The sequence below is a fragment of the Pristis pectinata genome, chromosome 13 (genome assembly GCF_009764475.1).
Source record: "Pristis pectinata isolate sPriPec2 chromosome 13, sPriPec2.1.pri, whole genome shotgun sequence".
Taxonomy (NCBI): Eukaryota; Metazoa; Chordata; class Chondrichthyes; order Rhinopristiformes; family Pristidae; genus Pristis; species Pristis pectinata.
The window spans coordinates 50,253,593-50,276,835 of record NC_067417.1 but is presented as its reverse complement, the minus strand read 5'-3'; the positions used below and the strand labels follow the sequence as shown (position 1 = coordinate 50,276,835).

Here is a 23,243-nt window from a genome sequence, read left to right as displayed (position 1 = left end):
AGTCAGATTCCTTTGAGTGAAGAGGTTTGAACCTTGTCTCAGTTCTACAGAAGACATTTAACCTTTCAAGCAGAGCAGCTTTGTACTGAAACACCCTGAATACAGGTGAAGCCTTGGCAGAGACTTCATACAGGGGCATCTTCAATCCCAGTGAACAGGCATCATTAACACAGGGGTACCCACAACACAGCAGCACCATTACATGAGCAGCGTTACAGAGAGGCATACACAGTGAACAGCATCCTTAATTCAAACACTCTTTTATGAGATTTCTTTATTAATCACATGTACATTGAAACACACAGCGAAATACGTCTTTTGCGTAGAGTGTTCTGGGGGCAGCCCGCAAGTGTCACCACGCTTCCGGCGCCAACATAGCACGCCCACAACTTCCTAACCCGTACGTCTTTGGCATGTGGGAGGAAACCGGAGCACCCGGAGGTAACCCATGCAGACACGGGGAGAACGTACAAACTCCTTACAGACAGCAGCGGGAATTGAACCCAGGTCACTGGTGCTGTAATAGCGTTATGCTACACAAGAACACCCAGAAGACAGGTACACATTTTATAGAAGTTACACTACATGCTGGAGCACCTAACATGCAGATGCACCCTATATTCAGGTGCACCCTACATGCAGGAGAACCCAACACCGGGGCACCGTACACACAGTGGCGGGCGCGGTAGTGTAATGGTTAGCGTACGTTTCAAAGACATACGGGTTAGGAAGTTGTGGGCATGCTACATTGGCGTCGGAAACGTGGCGACACTTGCGGGCTGCCCCCAGAACACTCTACACAAAAGATGTATTTCACCGTGTGTTTCAATGTACATGTGACTAATAAAGAGATCTTATCTCAAGAACAGCAGCAGCCCACAGAAGGGAATAGCCTATACAGAGGAATCTCTTCAACACAGGGCAGCCCTTCATACGGGAGCTCCCTACACATGGGAATGGCACACACACACAGAAGCATATTACACTGAGCAGTACCACTAAAACAGGAGCACCTTTATTATCTTTTTGCAGGAGGCAGAGTACATCTTCTCTCAAGAGTGACCTACACCGAAGCATCCTTTTGTATACAAGCATCATCTATACAGGAATTCTGAGCACCCTTAATGCAACAGAACTATTAATATCAGCACACCCTTCTTATAGGCGCACCTTTCACACAGGTGCAGTCTACATACAGCACACCTTACACAGTGGAGCACCCCCAATACAGGTGCACCCAGAGCACCCAGTGTACAACAGCACCTCCTTTCAGGACCACTTGTTAGATAAGGTTGCATTATGTACAGTAGCACCATAAATGCACACAAGGCACCCAGCATTCGGGGATTTCCTGCTCACAGGGAGCACTCTACATACAGAGGTGCCCTTAGTTCAAAAGCGTCCTTCACGGAGAAGCAGCATGCATTCAGAAGCAGCATGCATTCAGGAGCACCATTTAAACAGCAAACCCTACACAGGTCCAACGTTGACAGGGACACCTTTAATACAGGAGTACCCATAATACAAAAACATCATTATTGTCTTTCATACAGGAATCAGAGTATATACACTGTATATACAGTGGTACATACAGATTTAGACAGTGGTCCATCCACAATATAGGTGCACTCTTAGTACAAGTACAGCCAGCATGCAGCAGCATCATTGTACAGGACTGCAGTACAGGAGTACTAGATGTACTGGATCATCCTATATATAGGAACACCCTCCCCACAGGAGTCCATATCCTGCAGGGACACACCACATTCAGGAGAACACTCCCTGGAGGCGTATCCTGAATACAACAGCAACCGACATAGAGGAACCCCCTAACACAACACCTTCCTACAGGAGCAACCAACATTCGTCACCTCAGGGAACCCTTCCAATTGGAACAGCTTTCACGCGGGGGAGCCAAAAATACAGTCAAACTCTAAGTACAGGGGAACCCCACATACAGTCATATTTTACACACAGGAACCCCCCCCCCCCCAACAGATGCTGCACCCTTTATTAAAGGGAACCTGTCATATAGCAACGGTTCACATACACTAACACCCTTCCTGTCGGGGGACACTTCACATATACCAGTCACAGTGCACTGCAAACATACGTCATTGGCTGTCGAGTGTTCCTTTCCCACTAAACCACCATGAGGCTCAATCCTCTGCTAATCCTATTACATTCATTCTGTAAACTGATTATCAATTTTTTTTTCATCCCAACCTGATCGCCTCAGGCAGCCTCCTGCCAGCTTCCTGGACAGAATTACACATCAGAACTCACCACTGAATGAGATTTTACTGGAGATGATCTGAAATGTTGAGAAGCAGTGAGGGCAAAGTACGGTTCTCAACAGCAAACCGATAGCTTCAGCCCTGACTATCACAGAGTCACACAGCATGGAAACAGGCCATCCGGCCCACCACGTCCACACTGACCGGTGGACACCCATCCATATTATCCCATCTTCTAGCACTCGGCCCGTAGCCCTGTACCTGGGGCGATTCAAGTGCTCGTCTAGACATTTCTTCAATGCTGTCAGTGACTCTGCTTCCACCGGTCTCTCTGCCAGTGTGTTCCAGGTACTCACCGCACTCTGGGTGAGAAAGGGCCCGCTCAGACCCCTTCTCCCTCACCCTAAATCTATGTCCTCCAGTTCTATTCACCTCTGATATGGGGAAAGGTTTCCTGCAGTCTACCCTGCCTACATCTTTCGTAATTTTATATACCTCAGTCATGTCCCCCCTTCACGTCCTCTGCTGCAGGAAGAACAGACCCAGCCTCTCCTCGTAACTGAAACGCTCCCTCCCAGACAATACACTGGTGAGTCTCCTCTGCACCCTCTCCAGTGCAGTCACATCCTTCCTAGAGAGGAGATTAGTTAACACACACTGCTTACTCAATCCATGAATCACAGGTTCTGACTCAATTGTCTCTGATGACTTCTACAACTTGTCTGCTACTTCTGTGCATTTACATCAAAAATTATATGTAGTATAATTTTCTTTCACTTGGTCCTAGAACTATAGTTAAGGTCATTTCAACCCTCTGAAGAAACCTGGATGAGCCAATGGCTGTTTGTGTGTCAGTAATGTCTACCTGTGGTCACCTGCTTGTGAACCTTCGTCTTCATGTTGCTCCTCCAAGTGTTTCTGACATCAGGAAGGTCTCTGTTGCTTCCCTGCGTTCCTGGCTGAGGTGACGTCGATCAGCTGAGGTGGTGTAGGTTAGCTGAGGTGGTGTAGATCACCTGAGGTGGTGTAGATCACCTGAGGTGGTGTAGGTCAGCTGAGGTGGTGTGGTTCACCTGAGGTGACATAGATCACCTGAGGCAGTGTAGATCACCTGAGGCGGTGTAGATCACCTGAGGTGGTGTCGATCAGCTGAGGTGGTGTAGGTCAGCTGAGGTGGTGTAGATCACCTGAGGTGGTGTCGATCAGCTGAGGTGGTGTCGATCAGCTGAGGTGATGAAGCTCAGTTGAGCAGCCTAGCCCATGATTTACCAGGCAATGGCCTGAACGGGGGATGGGCACGCTGGGTAATGGAGCCAACGTAATAATCTGAAACCGAAACACAAGTGCTGGACCTCGGTCCCGAGGAAGGTCCCTGAACGGAAACATTAACTCGTTTCCCTTTCCGCGGATGCTGCCTGCCTGGCTGAGTCCTTCCAGCGTTTCGGTTCTTGTTTCAGATTCCCACATCTGCAGATCCGTTCATTTTGCATTCAGTAACTTGTCCGTGTCGATTCATGAGCTGGATCTCAGCATCAGTACACAGGGTTACAGCAGCTCTGGGCACACAGGATCACACTGAATCATGCTGAGTCTCCGTACACAGTGTTCCTTGATACATGTTGTGACAGCAGTCCTGTATATACACAGGACCACAACGTTTGTGTATATTCAGTGTCACAGCAGGTCTGTATATACACAGGATCACAGTGTTCTTGTATACACAGTGTCACAGCAGGTCTGTATATACACAGGATCACAATGTACATGTACACACAGGATCACAGCTCAGCTGCCACTTCTCCCCACTGCCTCACACACCCCCCCAATAACGGTGCGTGAAGCTCCACCGGCGGACGTCCCCATATCCCAGACGCACGTACGCGCTCTGCTGCCAACCGCACTGGGAGCCCACACACTGCTCACACCAGCAGCCGGGCATCCGTTCCCCTCCCTCCTCCCTCCTTCTCCTGGCCCCACCCGCGATAGCTCCGGGCAGGGATCGCTGGGGATGGGACAGTGCCCCAGAGCAGGGACCGGGCACTGCCCACCTGGTGATGGTGCCTTTGTGGTGGGAGCAGTGAGGCAGAGGACCCAACACCCTGACTCTCCCCCCCCCCTCTCACCCCTCTCCCTCCAACACCCTTCCTGGGCTGCTAGCGGAGACAGGAGCTGTGAGCTGGTTGCCATGGTGCCCACTCTCATCAGCTTGCCTATCTTTAGCTGAAAGAGCAGGAACTCTGTAAGTGTGCCCGCTCCTCCCCCCCACCCCCAGCACTGCCTGAACTGGGGGCGCACTACGCCTCTGAGGTGCCCTGTGGGTAGATCTCCCTGACGTCACTCGTTACCATGGCAGCTGGTGTTTACAGAGAGGAAACGAGGCCTCCGGTGACCTGCCCCATCTCCCCGCCACGATCCGCAGTGAGGTGAGTCTTGCCGAAAGAGGGAGCCTCACCTGCGCGTTACACTGACGTGTACTACATCCAAGCAGAAATATCTGCAGAATGCATCCACTGCAACCAGCCCTGGCCTTCCCAGACTCCGAGCGGGATGTGTTAAATGTAAATCTGACAACTAATTAAATATTCCAATAAGTGAATCAAATGAAGCTGTTCTGGGACTTGTGCTGGATCAGTACCAAGCCCTGATACACCCAGGCGAACGTCTTCTCTTTGTCAACAAGCCCTGACAAAATTTATCTTCCTGGCACAAATAAATCTTAAATAACACGGAGACCTCTCGCTTCTGTTTCTCGATTTCCCCGGTTCTTTCCCTGCTCTCTCTGCCAGTCACACATCCCCACCTCTGCATGCTCACATATGATGAACGTTTGTCGGCTCTTGGACTGTACTCACTGGAGTACAGAAGAATGAGAGGGGACCTCATAGAGACACTAACATGTTGAAAGGACTGGACAGAGTAGATGTGGCCAAGCTGTTTCCCTTGGTGGGTGAGTCCAGGACCAGAGGGCGCAAACTTAGAATTAGAGGGTACAGGATTAAAACAGAGATGGAGCAGACTCGATGGGCTGAATGGCCTACTTCTACTCCCTTGTCTTGTGGTCTTGTGATCCTCTCCATTTTGCACCCCTTCACTGGGACACTGCGTACTTGCCTCTCTGGCTCCTGGTTCAAACTCCCCCTACTATGGGCAGATGTGCCTTCAGCTGCCTTAGTCTGAGGTTCTAGGATTCACCAAATCCCTTCAATCTGCCCTTGCTCTTCGAGAAGCTTATCTGTACGGTAAGATGGACTCTTGACCTCACAGGCTACCTGGTCATGGCCCTTGCGCCTTATTGTCTGCCTGCACTGCACTTTCTCTGTAACTGTAACACTATATTCTGCATTCTGCTATTGCTTTTCCCTCGTACTACCTCAATGCACTGTTGTACTGAAATGATCTGTATGGACGGCATGCTAAACAAAGTTTTTCACTGCACCTCGGTACATGAGACAACAATAAACCAATTCCCAGTTACCAAAACCTATCTCTGCAATGAAACTATTGCCAACAGGCTTACCATCTTCTCATTTGGCTATCTCAGCTTCCATCGGACATTCTCCCTGTAAAGCATGCTGGAAATATTCATGACAACAGCTTGCTGTGGCCATCTGAATCTCCCAGCTGCCAGCCATTTTAATTCCCCTCCCCATTCCCACACCAACATGTCCGTCCTTGGCCTCCTCCACTGCCAGTGGTGAGGTCAAACACAAACTGGAGGAACAACAACTTGTATCCTGCCAGGGTCGTCCACAACCCTGGGAACCTGAAAAATTGATGTAGGGGGCAGAGATTCAGATTTTTGGACCACTGGGATCTCTCCTGGGGCAGAGGTGACCCGTACAAGAGAGACAGGTTGCACCTGAACCAGAGGGGGAACAATATCCTGGCGGACAGATTAGCTAATGCTACCAGGGAGGGTTTAAACTAAATTGACCAGGTGAGTAAGATCCCAAGTGAGAGGCAGAAGCCAGTGTCAGCAAGTTGAATAGGCATGACAGGCAGGAAAGTGGCCAGGAGAGAGGAAAATCTATTAGCTAAATTGCACATTTCAAATGCAAGAGGTCTGACAGGTAAGGGGGATGAACTCGGGGCTTGGATAGCTACGTGGGACTGGGATGTTATCGCCATTATGGAAACATGGCCAAGGGAGGGTCAGGACTAGCAGCTTAACGTTCTGAGGTACAGGTGTTTAAGGTGGGAGAGAGGCGGAGGGGGAGTTGCATTTTTGATTCAGGGGAATGTCACAGCGGTAGTCAGTGATGAAATCACTGAAGGATCAGCCAGTGAGGCTTTATGGGCAGAGCTGAGAGATAAGAAGGGGTGATCACCTTGCTGGGATTGTACTATAGGCCCCCAAATAGTCAACAGGAATTAGAGGAACAAATATGCAGGGAGATTAGAAAGCATCCTATCTGGATGCATCACGGCATGATACGGCAACTGCTCTGCCCGTGACCGCAAGAAACCGCAGAGAGTTGTGGACCCAGCTCAGCACATCACGGAAACCAGCCTCGCCTCCACGGACTCTGCCTACACTTCTCACTGCCTCGGTGAAGCAGCCAGCATAATCAAAGACCCCACCCACCCGGAACATTCCCTCTTCTCCCCCCTTCCACTGGGCAGAAGAAACAAAAGCCTGAAAGCACGTACCACCAGGCTCAAGAGCTTCTATCCCGCTGTTTTAAGACTATTGAATGGTTTCCCTAGTACGATAAATTGGAATCTTAACCTCATAATCTGCCTCGTTATGACCTTGCATCTTATTGTCTACCTGTACCGCGCTTTCTGTGTAGCTGTGACACTTTGCTCTGCATTCTTGTACTACCTCAATGCACTGTGTAGTGAATTGATCTGAATGAATGGTATGCAAGACAAGTTTTTCACTGTACCTCGGTACAAGTGACAAATAAACCAATTCCAAGATTGTGCAGAGTTGTACAAATAATAGGCTTGTTATTGTAAGGGATTTTAACTTTCCTAATATAGGCTGAGACTGGCAGACTGTTAAGGGCTTAGATAGGGTGAAATTTGTTTAGTGCATTCAGGAAAGTTTCCTTGGGCAATATATTGAAGGCCCTACTAGGGAGAGGGCAAAGCTCAACCTGCTCTTGGGTAATAGGGTGGGGCAGGTGCACGAGGTGACAGTGGGAGAGCACTTTGGGACCAGTGACAATTAGTTTTAAAATAGTTATGGAGAGGGACAGATCTGGTCCACAGGTTCAAGTTCTAAATTGGGGCAAGGCAAACTTTGATGGTATGAGACAGGAGCTTGCAAAGGTTGATTGGAGTAGGTTGTTTGCGGGCAAAGGGATCGCAGGCAAATGGGACGCGTTTAAAGGTGAGACAGTGAGAGCTCAAAGTCTGAATGTTCCTGTTAGAGTGAAGGGCAGGGCTGGCAGGAGTAGGGAACCCTGGATGATGAGGGATACTGAGGCCCTGCCAGGAAAAAGGAGGCGGCATGGGTCAGGTACAGGCAGCTGGGATCAAGTGAGTCCCTGGAGGTGTATAGAGAATGCAGGAGTGTACTCAAGAAGGAAATCAGGAGGGCAAAAAGGAGGCACGAGATAGCTTTGGCAGAGAAGGTTAAGGAACATCCAAAGGGATTTTACAAGTATATTAAGGGAAAAAGAGTAACTAGAGAGAGAATAGGGCCCCTCAAAGACCAAAGGGGCACCTTTGTATGGAGATGCAGGAGACAGGCAAGGTCCTTCCATGAATATTTCTCCTCTGTTTTTACCATGGAGAAAGACACAAAGACTTCAGAACCAGGAAAAGTAAATGGGGAGGTTTTGGGGATAGTCCACATTACAGCAGAGGAGGTGCTAGATGTCTTAAAAGGTATGGAGGTAGACAAACCTCCAGGACCTGACCAGGTTTATCCAAGAACTCTATGGGAGGCTAGCGAAGAAATTGTGGGAGCCCTGGCTGAGATACTTGCATCATCGTTAGCCACAGGTGAGGTGCTGGTAGACTGGAGGGTGGCGAATGTTGTGCCTTTATTTAAGAAGGGCGGCAAAGAAAAACCTGGGAACTATAGACCAGTAAGTCTAACATCTGTGGTGAGCAAGCTACTGGAGAGGATTCTGAGGGATAAGATATATGTACATCGGGAAAGACAGGTGTTGATTAGAGGTAGTCAGTATGGCTTTGTGCATGGGAGATCATGTCTTACAAACTTGATTGAGTTTTTTGATGAGGTGACCAAGAAAGTTGATGAGGGTAGGGCAATAGATATGGTTTATTAGGACTTCAGTAAGGCCTTCGATAAGGTTCCACATGGTAGGCTCCTCTGGAAGGTTAGATCGCATGGGATCCAGGGAGAGCTGGTTAACTGGATACACAATTGCCTTGATGGTAGCAAGCAGAAGGTGCTGGTGGCCCGTGACTGGTGGTGTGCACCAGGGGTCAGTGCTGGGCCCATTGTTGTTTGTCATCTAAATTAACGATTTGGATAAGAAAACTGGAGGGTTATGGGCTGTGTAGGAGGGAAGGGTTAGATTGATCAGGGAGTAGGTGTTTATATAGGTCAGCACAACATTGTGGGCCGAAGGGCCTGTACTGTGCTGTACTGTTCTGGGTTCTAAGAATGTACAAGGCGTGGTTAGTAAGTTTGCAGATAACACTAAGATAGGTGGTATAGTGGACATTGAAAAAGGTGATCAAAAATTACAGGGGGATCTTGATCAGCTGAGTGAGTGGGCCGAGGAATGGCAAATAGAGTTTAATTCAGATAACTGCGAGGTGTTGAATTTTGGAAAGTAAAGTCAAATCAAGGTAGGACTTTCACAGTGAACGGCAGGACCCTGGGGAGTGTTGTAGAACAGAGGGACCTTGGAGTATGTATATGGTTCACTGAAAGTGGAGTCACAGGTAGACAGGGCGGTGAAGAAGGCGTTTGGCACACTGGCCTTCATGAGTCAGGGCACTGAGTATAGAAGTTGGGAGGTCATGGTGCGGTTGTACAGGATGCTGGTGAGGCTGCACTTGGAGGATTGTGTTCAGTTTTCATCGCCCTGCTGTAGGAAAGATGTTAGTAAACTAGAATGAGTGCAGAAAAGATTTACAAAGATGTTGTCAGGACTCGAGGGACGGAGAGTTTGGACAGGCTAGAACTTAATTCCTTACAGTGTCGGAGGGGTGACCTTATAGAAGTGTATAAAATCATGAGGGGCATGGATAAGGTGAATGCACAGTCTTTTTTTCCCCAGAGCTGGAGTATCAAGAACTAGAGGGCATAGGTTTAAGGTGAGAGGGGAAAGATTTAAGAGGCACATGAGGGGCAACTTTTTTACACAAAGGGTGGTATCCTTTGGTATCCTTATACACTCCTCCCACTTGCTCCCTCCTCCCCCCACTGTCGCCCTCTGCCCTCCCCACCTCCCTCCCTTTATTCCAGGCTCCATCTTCCTCTCCTATCGGATTCCACGCCTTTGTCACCTCCACCTATCACCTCCCAGCTCCCGACACGATCCCCACTCTCCCCTCATCCACTTGCCGATCACCCCACCTCACCGGGACCCGCCTATCACCTGCCAGCTCCTGCTCCACCCCTTCCCCTCGCCCCTTTACACCGGCCATTTCCCCCTCTGTCTTTCAGTCCTGATGAAGGGTCTCGACCTGAAACGTCGACTGTTCATTTCCCTCCACGGATGCTGCCCGACCCTCTGAGCTCCTCCAGCATCTAACTTGTTGCATCACGGTAACAGAGTTTGCAAGGTGTTGGCTGCCACTGGCTCATACATGCCTTTCCTTAGATTATCAGTGAACGGTTTGATCGCGTACAGGACGATGGATTTAGTAAGACAAAAGGCAGCAAGATGGCCTCCTTGCGCTGGTAGTTGTGCCCTGAAAATAATCCTCATTTCTTCTGCCCTTCTTGGGAACGTCCATCTCTCTCTTGGTGTCCCGAGGATCTCACTCTAAGCCAGTTCCAACACTGACTTTGCCTACATGACGGTGACCCAGCTCACTGACACTGATCCCCTTTGGGACATGGCTCTCCTTAAAGTGACCACAGATCGTCCAGCTGCGGTCAAATCTGGACTGGTTCACAGCTGCATGTTGTGGAGGGAGCTGAGCACCCTTCCCTGGTGCAGTTCCAACGGCGCACTCGCCGAATCTGAGCATCCCCCACCGACGTCCTCTCCACCCCCAGGGCACCACCGTATCAAGTGATGGTAAGAGGGACCGCCACTGACCTCTCAGCCGGTAGTGGTGGTGAGTAGTCCCCGTCCTACCCGGCACCACGTCCAGCACAGGCCCAGGGGGTCACAAGCCGACGTTCCGTCCTCTTTCTCCGTTTGATTCTGCTGGGACAATCCCATCCCAGGACAGCACGGACCAGCTCCCAGCTCTCACTGCCCACCAGGATGTGGAACTGCAAACTCCCTTCCCTCCTCTCCGGCACCCAACCCCTCCACCTCCCCTCCCTCCCTCCCCCTTCCCACCTCCCTCCCATCTCCTTCCCACTTCCAGCTCCTTCTCCCCCTCCCTCCTATCTCTAATTCCGTCCCGTCTCCTTCCCACTCCCTCCCCTTCCCAACCTCCTCCCTCCCCCTCCCTCCCCTTCCTCCCTTCCATCTCCTTCCCACCTCCCCTCGCTCTCCCTCCCCTTCCCACCTCCCTCCCCCCTTCCCACTTCCCCTCACTCTCCCTCCCTCCCCTTCCCACCCCCCTCCCTCCCTCCCCTTCCCACCTCCCTCCCCCCTTCCCACCTCCCCTCACTCTCCCTCCCTCCCCTTCCCTACTCCCTCCCTCCCTTCCATCTCCTTCCCACCTCCCCTCGATCTCCCTCCCCTTCCCACCTCCCTCCCCACTTCCCCTCACTCTCCCTCCCCACTTCCCCTCACTCTCCCTCCCTCCCCTTCCCACCTCCCTCCCTCCCTCCCCTTCCCACTTCCCCTCCACCTCCCTTCCATCTCTTTCCCAGACTTCCTGCTACCTCGCCCTCATGTCCCCACACTCAGCTACACCTCCCTCATTTTCTCCTCCATTGCCTCCATCCTCACCTCTACATCCCTCCCTCCCATCTCCCCAGCTGCTCTCCTCCACCCTCCCTCCACCTCTCTCACCTCCTCCCTCCTCTCCATCTCCCTCACCCCCTCCTTGCCCCATTCTCCTTTTCCTCCTCATCCCTCGTCTCATCACCTCCTTCCCCGCCTCCCTCTCGCTCCTCTCCTCCTCCCTGTCCTGCACTTCACTCCACCCTCCGCCTCGTCCCTCGCTTTCTCCTCCCCCGTTGCTGCTCGGAGCCCTGAGTTCTCCTCAGCAAGGCTCGGTTCCTCCCGATGTCTCCCCGGCTCGGGTGCAGCCCGGGCAGCCTTCAGCCTTTGCACTGGGGAGATCGAGGGAGGTTTGAACGTGCAGCCCTCACAAGTGAAGCTCACCGTTTTCAGGAGGTATCTCTAGGGATATCTCTGAGGGAGCATTACTGTTTCTACTTCAGCTCAACGTGCACCCCAGCACTCCAGTGATCCAACAGAGCTCTCTCTAAATGAAATGCAACATCGTGGGCCGAAGGGCCTGTACTGTGCTGTAATGTTCTATGTTTTACACACGTCAGTGAGAAGCAGGCACCAAGACAAGCTCAAGGCCACCAATTGTGTTCTGTATATTAACCCTTTCCAACTCTTCACAATGTTGTTCTTGCCACAGATTGTCTCTTGCAGCTGTACACAACATTGGTCAGATCGCACTCAGAGTACTGCGTACAGTTCTGGTCGCCACACTACAGGAAGGACGTGATAGCAATGGAGAGAGTGAGGAAGAAACTGACCAGGAGGGCTGTGGTTATAAGGAGAGATTGGATCGGCTGGGTTTGTTCTCACTGGAACACAGGAGACTGAGGGGGTGACCTTATAAAATTATGAGGGGCATATCTAGGATTGATAGCCAGAATCCTTTTCCCAGGACAGCGAAATTTAGAACTAGAGGGAACATGGCATTTGAACATGTAATTGGACAGGAAAGCAATAAAGGAATATGGGCTTAACAAGGGCAACTGCAATCAGTGTAGATGGGCACTACTTTACTCTGTACTGTTATTGTTTTTACCTGTACTACCTCAATGCACTCTGTACTAACCCAATGTAACTGCATCGTGTAATGAATTGACCTGTACAATCGGTATGCAAGACAAGTTTTTCATTGTACCTCGGTACAACTGACAATACCAATACCAATAAAATACCAATACCAGCTTGGTTGGCATGCACGTGTTGGACCGAAGGGCCTGTTTCCGTGCTGTATAATTCTATGACTCAATGTGACAACACTGCATAACTCAATGAGCTGGGAGCAGATGAGGCGCAAGGCAAGATCCACAGCAAACCTAAGATGGGGTGTGGGCAATGCCTGGCAAAGCCAGCTCAAGGCTGCCGAACAGGGACAAGGGTGATGAGCCAGCCTTCGGGGGAGAAAATTGCCGCAATGCAACCCATGTTTTGAAGGCGGCCTCAATATCTATCGGAAATAAAGCAGGGCACCTGGCCCTTTGGTGATTCACAGTCTGAAGAGAAAGCGGCTAATGAGGAAGCAGACTGCATTGTATAAATTATTCAGGAAGATAAGCTCTCCGCAAAGTAAGGCAGGAGTGGAGAGCCACAGAAGATGTGAGTGAAAAGCAAATGTAGAGGAGATATTTTGGGAAATAGATTCTTTTTAATGAAGGAGGAGGGCACTGTGATCAGCAGCTGAGTGAAGACAGCTGCTGGAGAGGTGGAGAGGATTAGACTGGATTCTCAGGGGCATTCTCCCCCACCGCACGTCTAACCTCCCCCAGCCCACTCTCCCCAGCACCACTGCCCTGCCTTTGGTCCTTGCAGAGAAAGCGAAGCAATCCCCAGGGCAATGTGGATTGCTGGAAAGGCTATCGGACCCAGGGAAGCAGAGGTGGGCCATTCAGACACATTCAAAAAGGTCCTGAGGTCAGCGATTGGAAAAGCAGAGGGAGGCAAGCACTGTGGCCTCGTCCGCTTCCACACCAGGGGCTCGGATCTCCAGTGAGGTCACCAAGTGCAGGCTACAGTGGCAGTCTGCGGGGACAGAGGAAGCCCGCACCACATCACGGGCATCCAGCATCCTCCCCCTCACCGTTCACCAACACTTCCACACTGACTAAGACGAGCAGATTTATAAATAATAAGGAACAGCTTCTTCCCCTCTGCCGTCAGATTTCTGAACGGTCCATAAACCCGTGAGCACTACCTCGTTATTCCTCTTTTGCACTATTTATTTATTTTTTGTAACTCATAGCAATTTTTATGTCTTGAGAAACAATGCTGGAATCTGGATGAGAAACACGACGACGCTGGAGGGACTCAGCAGGCCGGGCAGCGTCCGTGGAGAAAAGCAGGCGGTCAACGTTTCGGGTCGGGACCCTTCTTCAGGACTGAAGATAGGAAAATGGGAAGGCCAATATATAGGAGGGAAAAGCAGAGCAGTGATAGGTGGACAAAAGAGGGGAGGCGGGGTGGGCACAGGGTGGTGACAGGTAGATGTGGGTAAGAGATGGTGATGGGCAGGTGCGGGGGTAGGAGGGGAGAGCAGACCCACCGGGGGATGGGTCAAAGGTAAGAAGAGAGAGGGAAAAACAAAAAGGAGGCCAAGAAAGGAAAGAAGAGGAGAAGCGTGGTGGGGGGTGGGGGGTGGGGGGGGGGGTTGGGGAGGGGGGTTGGGGATTACCTAGAGTGGGAGAATTCAATATTCATGCTGTTAGGCTGCAAGTTTCCAAGATTTTTATGTCTTTATGTCTTGCACTGTACTGCTGCCACAGAACAACACATTTCATGACATATGTCAGTGATAATAAACCTGATTCTGACATGTAAAGGATTAACAGATAAGATTTCTTTATTAGTCACATGTACATCGAAACACACAGTGAAATGCATCACTTTGCGTGGAGTGTTCTGGGGGCAGCCCGCAAGTGTCACCACGCTTCCAGCGCCAACACAGCATGCCCGCAACTTCCTAACCCGTACGTCTTTGGAATGTGGGAGGAAACCGGAGCACCCGGAGGAAACCCACGCAGACACGGGGAGAACGTACAAACACCTGACAGACAGTGGCAGGAATTGAACCTGGGTCACCGGCGCTGTAATAGCATTACACAAACCGCTACACTACCGTGCCCGCCTCAGTGTGTAGGGTGCCCCAGTGTTGGGTTCTCCTGCATGTAGGGTGCACCTGAATATAGGGCGCATCTGCATGTTGGGTGCTCCAGCATGTAGTGTAACTTCTATAAAATGTGCTCCTGTCTTCTGGGTGTTCTTGTGTAGCGTAAAACTATTACAGCGCCAGTGACCCGGGTTCAATTCCCGCCGCTGTCTGTAAGGAGTCTGTACGTTCTCCCCGTGACTGCGTGGGTTTCCATGTACAAACTCCTTACAGACAGTGGCGGGAATCGAACCCGGGTCACTGGCGGTGTAATAGCGTTACGCTAACCGAAGCGTTTCCAAGGAAAGAGGCGGGCTGGTGCCTGCTTGAAGCTTGCTTGCCCGTCGATCCCATCCAGGCTCGTGCCAGCCTCCTGGGGAAACAGGGCAGCTGACACTCCTGCCCCTGTGGCAGACCCAGCCACTCCTGACCCTGTGCCAGTCCCAGCCGCTCCTGCCCCTGTGGCAGACCCAGCCACTCCTGCCGCTGTGCCAGTCCCAGCCACTGCTGCCAGTGCACCAGAGGGTGGGGAGATGAGGAGGAGCGAAAACCTGGTGCTCTCCCCACAAAGCGAACACTGCAGGCAGCAAGGATCCGGAGCCAGCTGGCCAATTGGATTGAGCTTTCGCTGAGTGAGGGGGAAGGCAGTGAGTGGTGGTGCAAGGACGTTTCACCAACTGAGAGTCTGCGACCAGTGGTGTAACAGTGGGATCAGTGCTGGGACCTTTGTTACTCGTGATATATGGCAACGAGGTGAATGCAGGGGGTACGATTAGTAAATATGTGGATGACACAAAGGTTGGTGGTGTCATGGATATTGAGGAAGGTTGTCGAAAGCAGGATGTGGATCAGATGGAAAGTTGGGCGGAGCGTTGGCCGGTGGAATTTAATCCTGACAACTGTGATGTGATGTATTTCGGGAAGTCCAGTGTAGGGGTAGGACGTACACAGTAAGTGGTAGGGCAATGGTGATGAACAGAGGGACCTTAGCAAACAAGTCCGTACTTCCCTGAAATCAGTAACACAGGTAGATGGGGTGGTGAAGAAGGCAGACGGCATGCTTGAATTCATAGGTCAGGGCAACAAATATAACAGATGGTGCAACTTTACAGAACACTGGTCACTTGGAGCACTGTGTGCAGTTCTGGTCACCACACTACAGGAAGGGTGCGATTGTGATGGAGAGGGTCCAGAGGAGATTCACCAGGGTGTTGCCTGGATGGGAGGGCTTTAGTTACGGGGAGAGGTCGGACAGGCTGGGACTGTTCTTCCTGGAGCGAAGGAGACTGAGGGGTGGCCTTGATAGAGGTTTATGAGAGTAGAGAGTCAAAATCTTTGTCCCAGGGTAGGAGGATCAATAACAAGAGGGCATGGAGGAAGGAGATTTAAAGGGGATCTGAGGAGCAAGTTCATTCACACACGGAGAGGGGTTGATATCTGGGACACGCTGCCAGAAGAGGTGACGGAGTCAGATACGATCGCTGTGTTTAAGAGGCATTTAGACAGACACTTAAATAGGCAGGGTGTAGAAGGACACGGTCCTAATGCGGGCAAATTGGATTAGTGTTGATGTGCAAAAGGGTCAGCATGGACGTGGTGGGCCGAAGGTCCTGCTCTTGTTCTGTACGACTCTGTGACTCTCTACGCTGAGTTAACCAAGTGACATCGTCCATTGGAGCACCCAGAGCTGAGGGTCAAATGATCTGTAATCTAACAGAACAGAAAGGCAGGCTTCAGGGGCAGACTGGGATCCTGTTGAGCCTTTATAACAGACACACATGGACTGGCCAGGGGTGAGGCGATGCAGGGCTATCAGCCGCATGCTCAGTGTCTGTAGAACCCACATCACAGACCATCAGCACCTCTCAGGTGTGTATCTCAGTGGGACTGTGCCCCTGAGCCCACACCCAGTGAGCCAGGGGCCCTGGAACCAATGATCAGAAAGCCAGTGCTCCTCGAAAGCACAGCCAGTGAGGGAATTCCACTGGAACCAAAGGTGGAGCTGACAGCCCAGTGAGTCAGTGTCCCTAAAACCAACACCCAGAGAGTCAGCCCTACTGGAAGAGGTGTCCAGTGAGCCAGTGTTCCAGAACACACATCCAGTGAGCCAGTGCCACAGAATGCACGTCCAGTGAGCCAGTGTTCCAGAACATGCATCCAGTGAGCCGGTGCCACAGAATGCACGTCCAGTGAGCCAGTGTTCCAGAACACACATCCAGTGAGCCTGTGTCCCAGAATATGCATCCAGTGAGTCTGTGTTCTAGAACATGTATCCAGTGAACCAGTGCCCCAGAGCACATGTCCAGTGAGCCAGTGCTCCAGAACACATGCCCAGTGAGTCAGTGCTCCGGAACACACGTCCAGTGGGCCAGTGTTCCAGGGCACACATCCAGTGAGCCATTGTTCCCAGATACACATCCAGTGAGCCAGTGCCATTGGAACCCCGCTCGGTACACAAACACACATATACAGCGCATACAGTGCATACATAGTACACACCATACACACACGCACACGGGGCACTCTCTCCCTCTCTCCCTCCTCTCTGTGTGTCAGCATCCTGAGCCACTTATGTGATCAGAATCTGGCCCTGCTATGGTCAGGCGAGAGCCCCAATAAATGTGCGCCCCTTTCTGTGTTACTTTACTGTGTTACCACTAAGTCACATACCTCCTGCTCTCCGGAGACGGGGAATGGGATGAGGCGGAGATCACCGCTCCCCTCCTCCCACACCCCACCCCATCCCTCCACACCCTGATCCTCTCAGCTAACAGACCCACCCGCATCCACCCCCGTCTGCAGCCCCATCCTCCCGGTCCCCGCAGCCTGCTCCCGGAACCCCCACCGCCGCCCTGGGCTGCCTCATCCTCTCCTCACGCCTTTGCTATTCAGCCGCCGTGTTCTGGATTCCCCCTCCGGAGAGCACTTCACCCCCATCCCGCTGAACTCCTTCAGCGTATTGATCAGATCACCACGCAGTCTTCGAAACGCAATTGAACACCAGCCTAATCAAACTGCCCCCGGAAATTTAACCCCCTCAGTCCCGGCCGAGGGTCCCACCCCCCCCCCCCCCCCCCCCGCACCTCTCCGACAAACTCCGCCCAGAGGTGACTGCTACATCGCTCTGCAGCCCAGCGCAGGGTGAAGCACACGCTCCAGGACAGTGGCTTGAATTGACTCAGTCAATTCAACTCAAAAAGGAATAAAAGGCAAGTTTAGGAAACGCAGCGCTAACCCTTTAAACGCCGGCGCCTTGGCACCGGACATCACCAACAGTGCCACAGAAAAGACTGGTGCACACAGACGACAAAGGACTTACCATTTTTGTCAGCTCTTCGGAATATCTAGAAGGAACAAGAACATAGAAATTAGGACGGTCCGCACAGTCAGGGCGAAGGACAAATTCAGCAGAAATTCAAACACGCCATCCGTTCAGAGAGCCCCCGAGGAGGCTCCCGGCTTCCGAAGGCACATTTCCGAAGCAAACCATAGCGGTCAGGGAGCAGGGTAGATGCGCACACGTTACCTCCTAGCCCTCTGCACAATTTTACATGTCTAACTTTGGCCGGTGTCCCAGCGGACAGCAGATTCTCCCTCTCCCCTCCGCTCTCCTCTCTCTCGGGCTCTTTCTCCCCCCACACCAACCCCCCCCCCCCCAAACCTCCTTTCTACCTCACACTCCCTCCCTCTCATTCTCTCCCCTGTTCTTTATTCCACGTCCATCTCTCCCCCATTCCACCCCCTCTCTCTCTCGCTCTCTCTGGCAGTTAACCCCCCCCCCCCCGCCTCTCTCTCTCCCTCCTTCCCTCTGGCAGTTACCCCCCGCCTCTCTCCCCCTCTCTCTGGCAGTTACACCCCCCCCCGCCTCTCCTTCTCTCTCTCTCTCTCTCTCTGGCAGTTCCCCCCCCCCGCCTCTCTCCCCCTCTCTCTGGCAGTTACCCCCACCAGCCCCCCCCTCTCTCCCTCCCTCTCTCTGGCAGTTACCCTCCCCCCGCCCCCCCCCCATCACTCTGTTTCCCTCTGTCCCTGTCTTCAGTTTATCGATGGATGGTTTGATTTTCTCCGCGGCGGGGTGAAGTGCCCTTGGCACCGGACAGTCCCACCGCCCCGCAGTGGATCGCAACCGTAGGAAACTAACGAGCGAAAGTTCCCCTCCGCCTGCACTGGGGAAACCCGCCGCTGATTCGGTTCCAACTAACCGCACAGAAGTTGTTGGTTCATTGAGAGGCGGGCAGCCGGGCTGCGGGAAGGAGTTACGTACATCCAGTATGACTGAGATGCCCTTCCTGCTGTCGGGAGTGAGCCGGTCCCGACAAGCAGGCTCTCCCCTCGCCGATTCTCTCTCCCCGAACTTCTTCTCGCTCATCTTGGTGAAGACCCAGCGCAGGACGCCGTCCAGAGCCCTGATACTGCGCTGGCGCGGCGGCTGCTTGTCGAGAGCGGTGCCGAGGCGCTGGACGCCGTCCGTGCAGTAGCGGGTTTCCTGAGCACACATCTTCACACCCTCCGGACCCCTCCCCACCCCTTCCCTCCCTCCCCCGGCCCACACCGCACAGCACCCCTCCCCTCTCCTCCTCTCCCCTCCCCTCCCCTCGTCGTCACCGCTCACGTACTCACACCGGGGGAGAGGGGACAGAGGGAGGAGCGAGGAGCAGAGACGGGGGGCGGGGGGGGGCAGATACACAGAGAGAGGGGAGAGGGGGAGCAGCGAGGCACAGGGAGAGGGGACAGATTCAGAGGGAGAGGGGGGAGAGGGAGGGAGCAGCCAGGGCACAGGGAGAGCGGACAGATACAAGGGGAGAGAGGGAGCAGCGAGGGACAGAAGGAGGGGGCAGAGACAGGGGAAAGGGAGGGGATGGGGAGAGGAGAGGAAATAGGGAAGGGGTTGAGGGAACAGGAGTGGGGGTGCAGAGGGGTATTAGAAAGGGGGCAGATAGGAAAAGAGAGAGTTGGAACGGGGTAGATCCGACAGAGAGGGAGAGGGCGAAGTGGAGAGGGAGAAGCCTGCTTACTGGTTTCTTCCAAGCACCCCCCTCCCCACGTCCCCCTCTCCCCCCTCCCCCAGTCCCCCTCCCCCGTCCCCCTCTCCCCCCCGTCCCCAGTCCCCCTCCCCACGTCCCCCTCTCCCCCGTCACCAGTCCCCCTCCCCCCGTCCCCCGTCCCCCTCCCCCCGTCCGCAGTCCCCCTCCCCCGTCCCCCCGTCCCCCTCCCCCGTCCCCCCTCCCTACGTCCCCCTCCCCCCGTCCCCCTCCCCCGTCCCCCTCCCTACGTCCCCCTCTCCCCATGTCCCCCTCTCCTCCTCCCGCCGTCCCCCCTCCCCATGTCCCCCAGTCCCCCTCCCCCGTCCCCCTCTCCCCCCCGTCCCCAGTCCCCCTCCCCACGTCCCCCTCTCCCCCCGTCACCAGTCCCCCTCCCCCCGTCCCCCGTCCCCCTCCCCCCGTCCGCAGTCCCCCTCCCCCGTCCCCCCTCCCTACGTCCCCCTCCCCCCGTCCCCCCGTCCCCCCGTCCCCCTCCCCCGTCCCCCCTCCCTACGTCCCCCTCCCCCCGTCCCCCCTCCCCATGTCCCCCTCTCCTCCTCCCTCCGTCCCCCCTCCCCCCGTCCCCCCTCCCCATGTCCCCCTCTCCTCCTCCCTCCGTCCCCCCTCCCCATGTCCCCCTCTCCCCCCCCCCGTCCCCCTCTCCCCCCGTCCCCGCTCTGCCCCCCTCTCCTCATTCGGCCGTGCTCCCGTGCCCACTGCCATCTCTTCCAAAGCAAACCCGGGGATGCTGACAGCAACAGCCAAGCGCTGGGGGCAGCGCTCCGGACAGGCCGTGCGGGCCCGCAGGCTGACCGGCTCAGCAGCCTGCATTTCAGCAGTTGTACAAATATATCACAATCGCAACATGCATGTGTGCGTAGTTTCCACAGGTGCGATGATGCACTGTTGCAATGCATCCAGACAACATTCGGAAACGCTGCATTCTGCCCGGTTGATTTTTGCGGGTGTTGATGCATGTCCCTGATTCTAGTTATGTGATGTGACTCTGCACCTGTGTGTGTGTGTCTGTGTGTGAGTGAGTGTGTGTGAGTGAGTGTGTGTGAGTGAGTCTGTGTGTGAGTGTCTGTGTGTGAGTGTCTGTGTGTGAGTGTGTGTCTGTGTGTGAGTGTGTGTGTGTGAGTGAGTGTGTGTGTGAGTGTGTGTGTGAGTGGGTGTGTGAGTGGGTGTGTGAGTGAGTGTGTCTGTGTGTGTGTCTGTGAGTGTGTGTGAGTGAGTGTGTCTGTGTGTGGTGTCTGTGTGTGAGTGAGTGTGTGTGTGAGTGTGTCTGTGTGTGTCTGTGTGTGTGTGAGTGTGAGTGTGTGTGTGAGTGTGTGTGTGAGTGTATCTGTGTGTGTCTGTGTGTGTGAGTGTGAGTGTGTGTGTAAGTGTGTCTGCGTGTGTGTCTGTGTGTGACTGTGTGTGTGTGAGTGTGTGTGTGTGTTAGTGTATCTGTGTGTGAGTGTGTGTGAGTGTGTGTGAGTGTATCTGTGTGTGTGTGTGTGTGAGAGTGTGTCTGTGTGTGTGAGAGTGAGTGTGTGTGTGAGTGTGTCTGTGTGTGTGTCTGTATGTGACTGTGTGTGTGTGTGTGTGTGTGAGTGTGTGTGAGTGTATCTGTGTGTGTCTATGTGTGAGTGTGTGTGTGAGTGTGTCTGTGTGTGAGTGTGTGTGTGTGTGAGTGATTGTGTGTCTGAGTGTGTGTGTGAGTGGGTGTGTGAGTGAGTGTGTCTGTGTGTGGTGTCTGTGTGTGAGTGTGTGTGAGTGAGTGTGTGTGTGAGTGTGTGTGTGTGTCTGTGTGTGTGAGTGTGAGTGTGTGTGTGAGTGTGTGTGTGAGTGTGTCTGTGTGTGTGTCTGTGTGTCAGTGTGTGTGTCTGAGTGTATCTGTGTGTGTCTGTGTGTGTGAGTGTGTCTGTGTGTGTGTCTGTGTGTGACTGTGTGTCTGTGTGTGTGTGTGTTAGTGTATCTGTGTGTGTCTATGTGTGAGTGTGTGTGTGAGTGTGTCTGTGTGTGAGTGTGTGTGTGTGAGTGTATCTGTGTGTGTCTGTGAGTGTGTGTGAGTGAGTGTGTCTGTGTGTGGTGTCTGTGTGTGAGTGTGTGTGAGTGAGTGTGTGTGTGTGTCTGTGTGTGTGAGTGTGAGTGTGTGTGTGAGTGTGTGTGTGTGAGTGTGTCTGTGTGTGAGTGTGTGTGTCTGAGTGTATCTGTGTGTGTGTGTATCTGTGTGTGTGTGTGTCTGTGTGTGACTGTGTGTCTGTGTGTGTGTGTGTGTTAGTGTATCTGTGTGTGTCTATGTGTGAGTGTGTGTGTGAGTGTGTCTATGTGTGAGTGTGTGTGTGAGTGTATCTGTGTGTGTCTATGTGCGAGTGTGTGTGTGTGTCTGTGTGCGTGAGTGTGTGTGTGAGTGTGTGTGTGTCTATGTGTGTGTCTGTGTGTGTTTGAGTGTGTATGTATGTTTGTGTGTGTGTGTGTGTGTTTGTGTGTGTCTATGTGTATGTGTATGTGTCTGTGTGTGTGTGTGACTGTGTGTGCATGCACACTTTGTGTTTGGGTTGTCGGTGTGTTTGGGTGCCTGTGGGTGTGTCAGCTGGTGTGAGTATTTTGAATGGCTGTCAGGGACCGAGGTAAATGTTAGGTTTGGTTACGAGGCCACAGGTCTCATTTACTGGGCAGGTCATCACCAAAAAAAAACACCTGCATTTATATAGCATCCTTTACATCCCAGAGTGCTGCAACCCATGAGGTACCTTGTGACCCAGAGTGACTGGGTTAGTGTAGGAAGCACAGGACGATGTATCACAGCCGGAGAATGACCCAGTAATAAGATGATCCCAATTTTTTTTAAGCAACTGTTAATTAAAAGACAAACCTGGGCCCAGACCCTGGGGATAACTCCACTGCCCTTCTTCAGAGACTCACCATGACGTAGCGACTTCAGGACGTGGCTGGTGACCTGGGCCGGTGAGCTGGATGCCCCCTCCATCCTGCTCCCCATCCATTTGTGAGTGAGCCAGGATCACCCAGTTCACTTTGACACCAGATCCCCAGAGCTCCTGAGAAATCTGCCAACCTCAGCTTCCACAATGATCTCCTGCAGACAATTTGGGAGATTTTCTAACCCCTAGGTAAAATAGTTCCTGGGAGTGAACTTGATAGGGTATTCTAGGAAACTGTTAGATAGGTACATGGAGCTGAGTAAAATAGAGGGCTATGGGTAAGCCTAGTAATTTCTAGGGTAGGGACATGTTCGGCACAGCTTTGTGGGCTGAAGGGCTTGAATTGTGCTGTAGTTTTTCTATGTTTCTATGTTTCTATCACCAACAGCCTGTCCTGGTCAAATCACATAGATGCCACGGCCAAGAAAGTTCAGCAGCACCTCTACTTCCTCAGGAGGCTAAAGAAATTCGGTTTGTCCCCTTTGACTCTCAGCAACTTTTACCGATGCACCATAGAAAGCATCCTATCTGGATGTATCATGGCTTGGTACGGCAACTGCTCTGCCCAGGACCACAAGAAGCTGCAGAGAGTTGTGGACACAGCCCAGCGCATCACGGAAACCAGCCTCCCCTCCTTGGACGCTGTCGTTACCTCTCGTTGTCTTGGTGAAGCAGCCAGCATAATCAAAGACCCCACCCACCCAGGACATTCTCTCTTCTCTCCTCTTCCATCAGGTAGAAGATACAAGAGCCTGAGAGGACGTACCACCAGGCTCAAGGACAGCTTCTACCCCACTGTGGTAAGACTATTAAATTGTTCCCTTATAGGATGAGCTGGACTATGACCTCACGATCTACCTTGTTGTGACCTTGCACCTTATTGCACTGCACTTTCTCTGTAGCTG

At 52.8% G+C, this 23,243-nt stretch overlaps 1 protein-coding gene across 1 annotated transcript in view; it reads right to left on the bottom strand.

Moving 5' to 3' along the window:
• necab2 (N-terminal EF-hand calcium binding protein 2) overlaps positions 1–18,899 on the bottom strand; it is a 91,513-nt gene extending 72,614 nt beyond the window's left edge. Inside the window, exons 1-2 of the mRNA XM_052028362.1 lie at positions 18,655–18,899; positions 17,713–17,737 (exon numbers count right to left, since the gene is read on the bottom strand). Of these exons, the coding sequence (XP_051884322.1) occupies positions 17,713–17,737; positions 18,655–18,888 (259 nt within the window). The 5' untranslated portion in view covers positions 18,889–18,899. The remainder of the gene's footprint in view (positions 1–17,712; positions 17,738–18,654) is intronic.
• Positions 18,900–23,243: the final 4,344 nt, after the last annotated feature.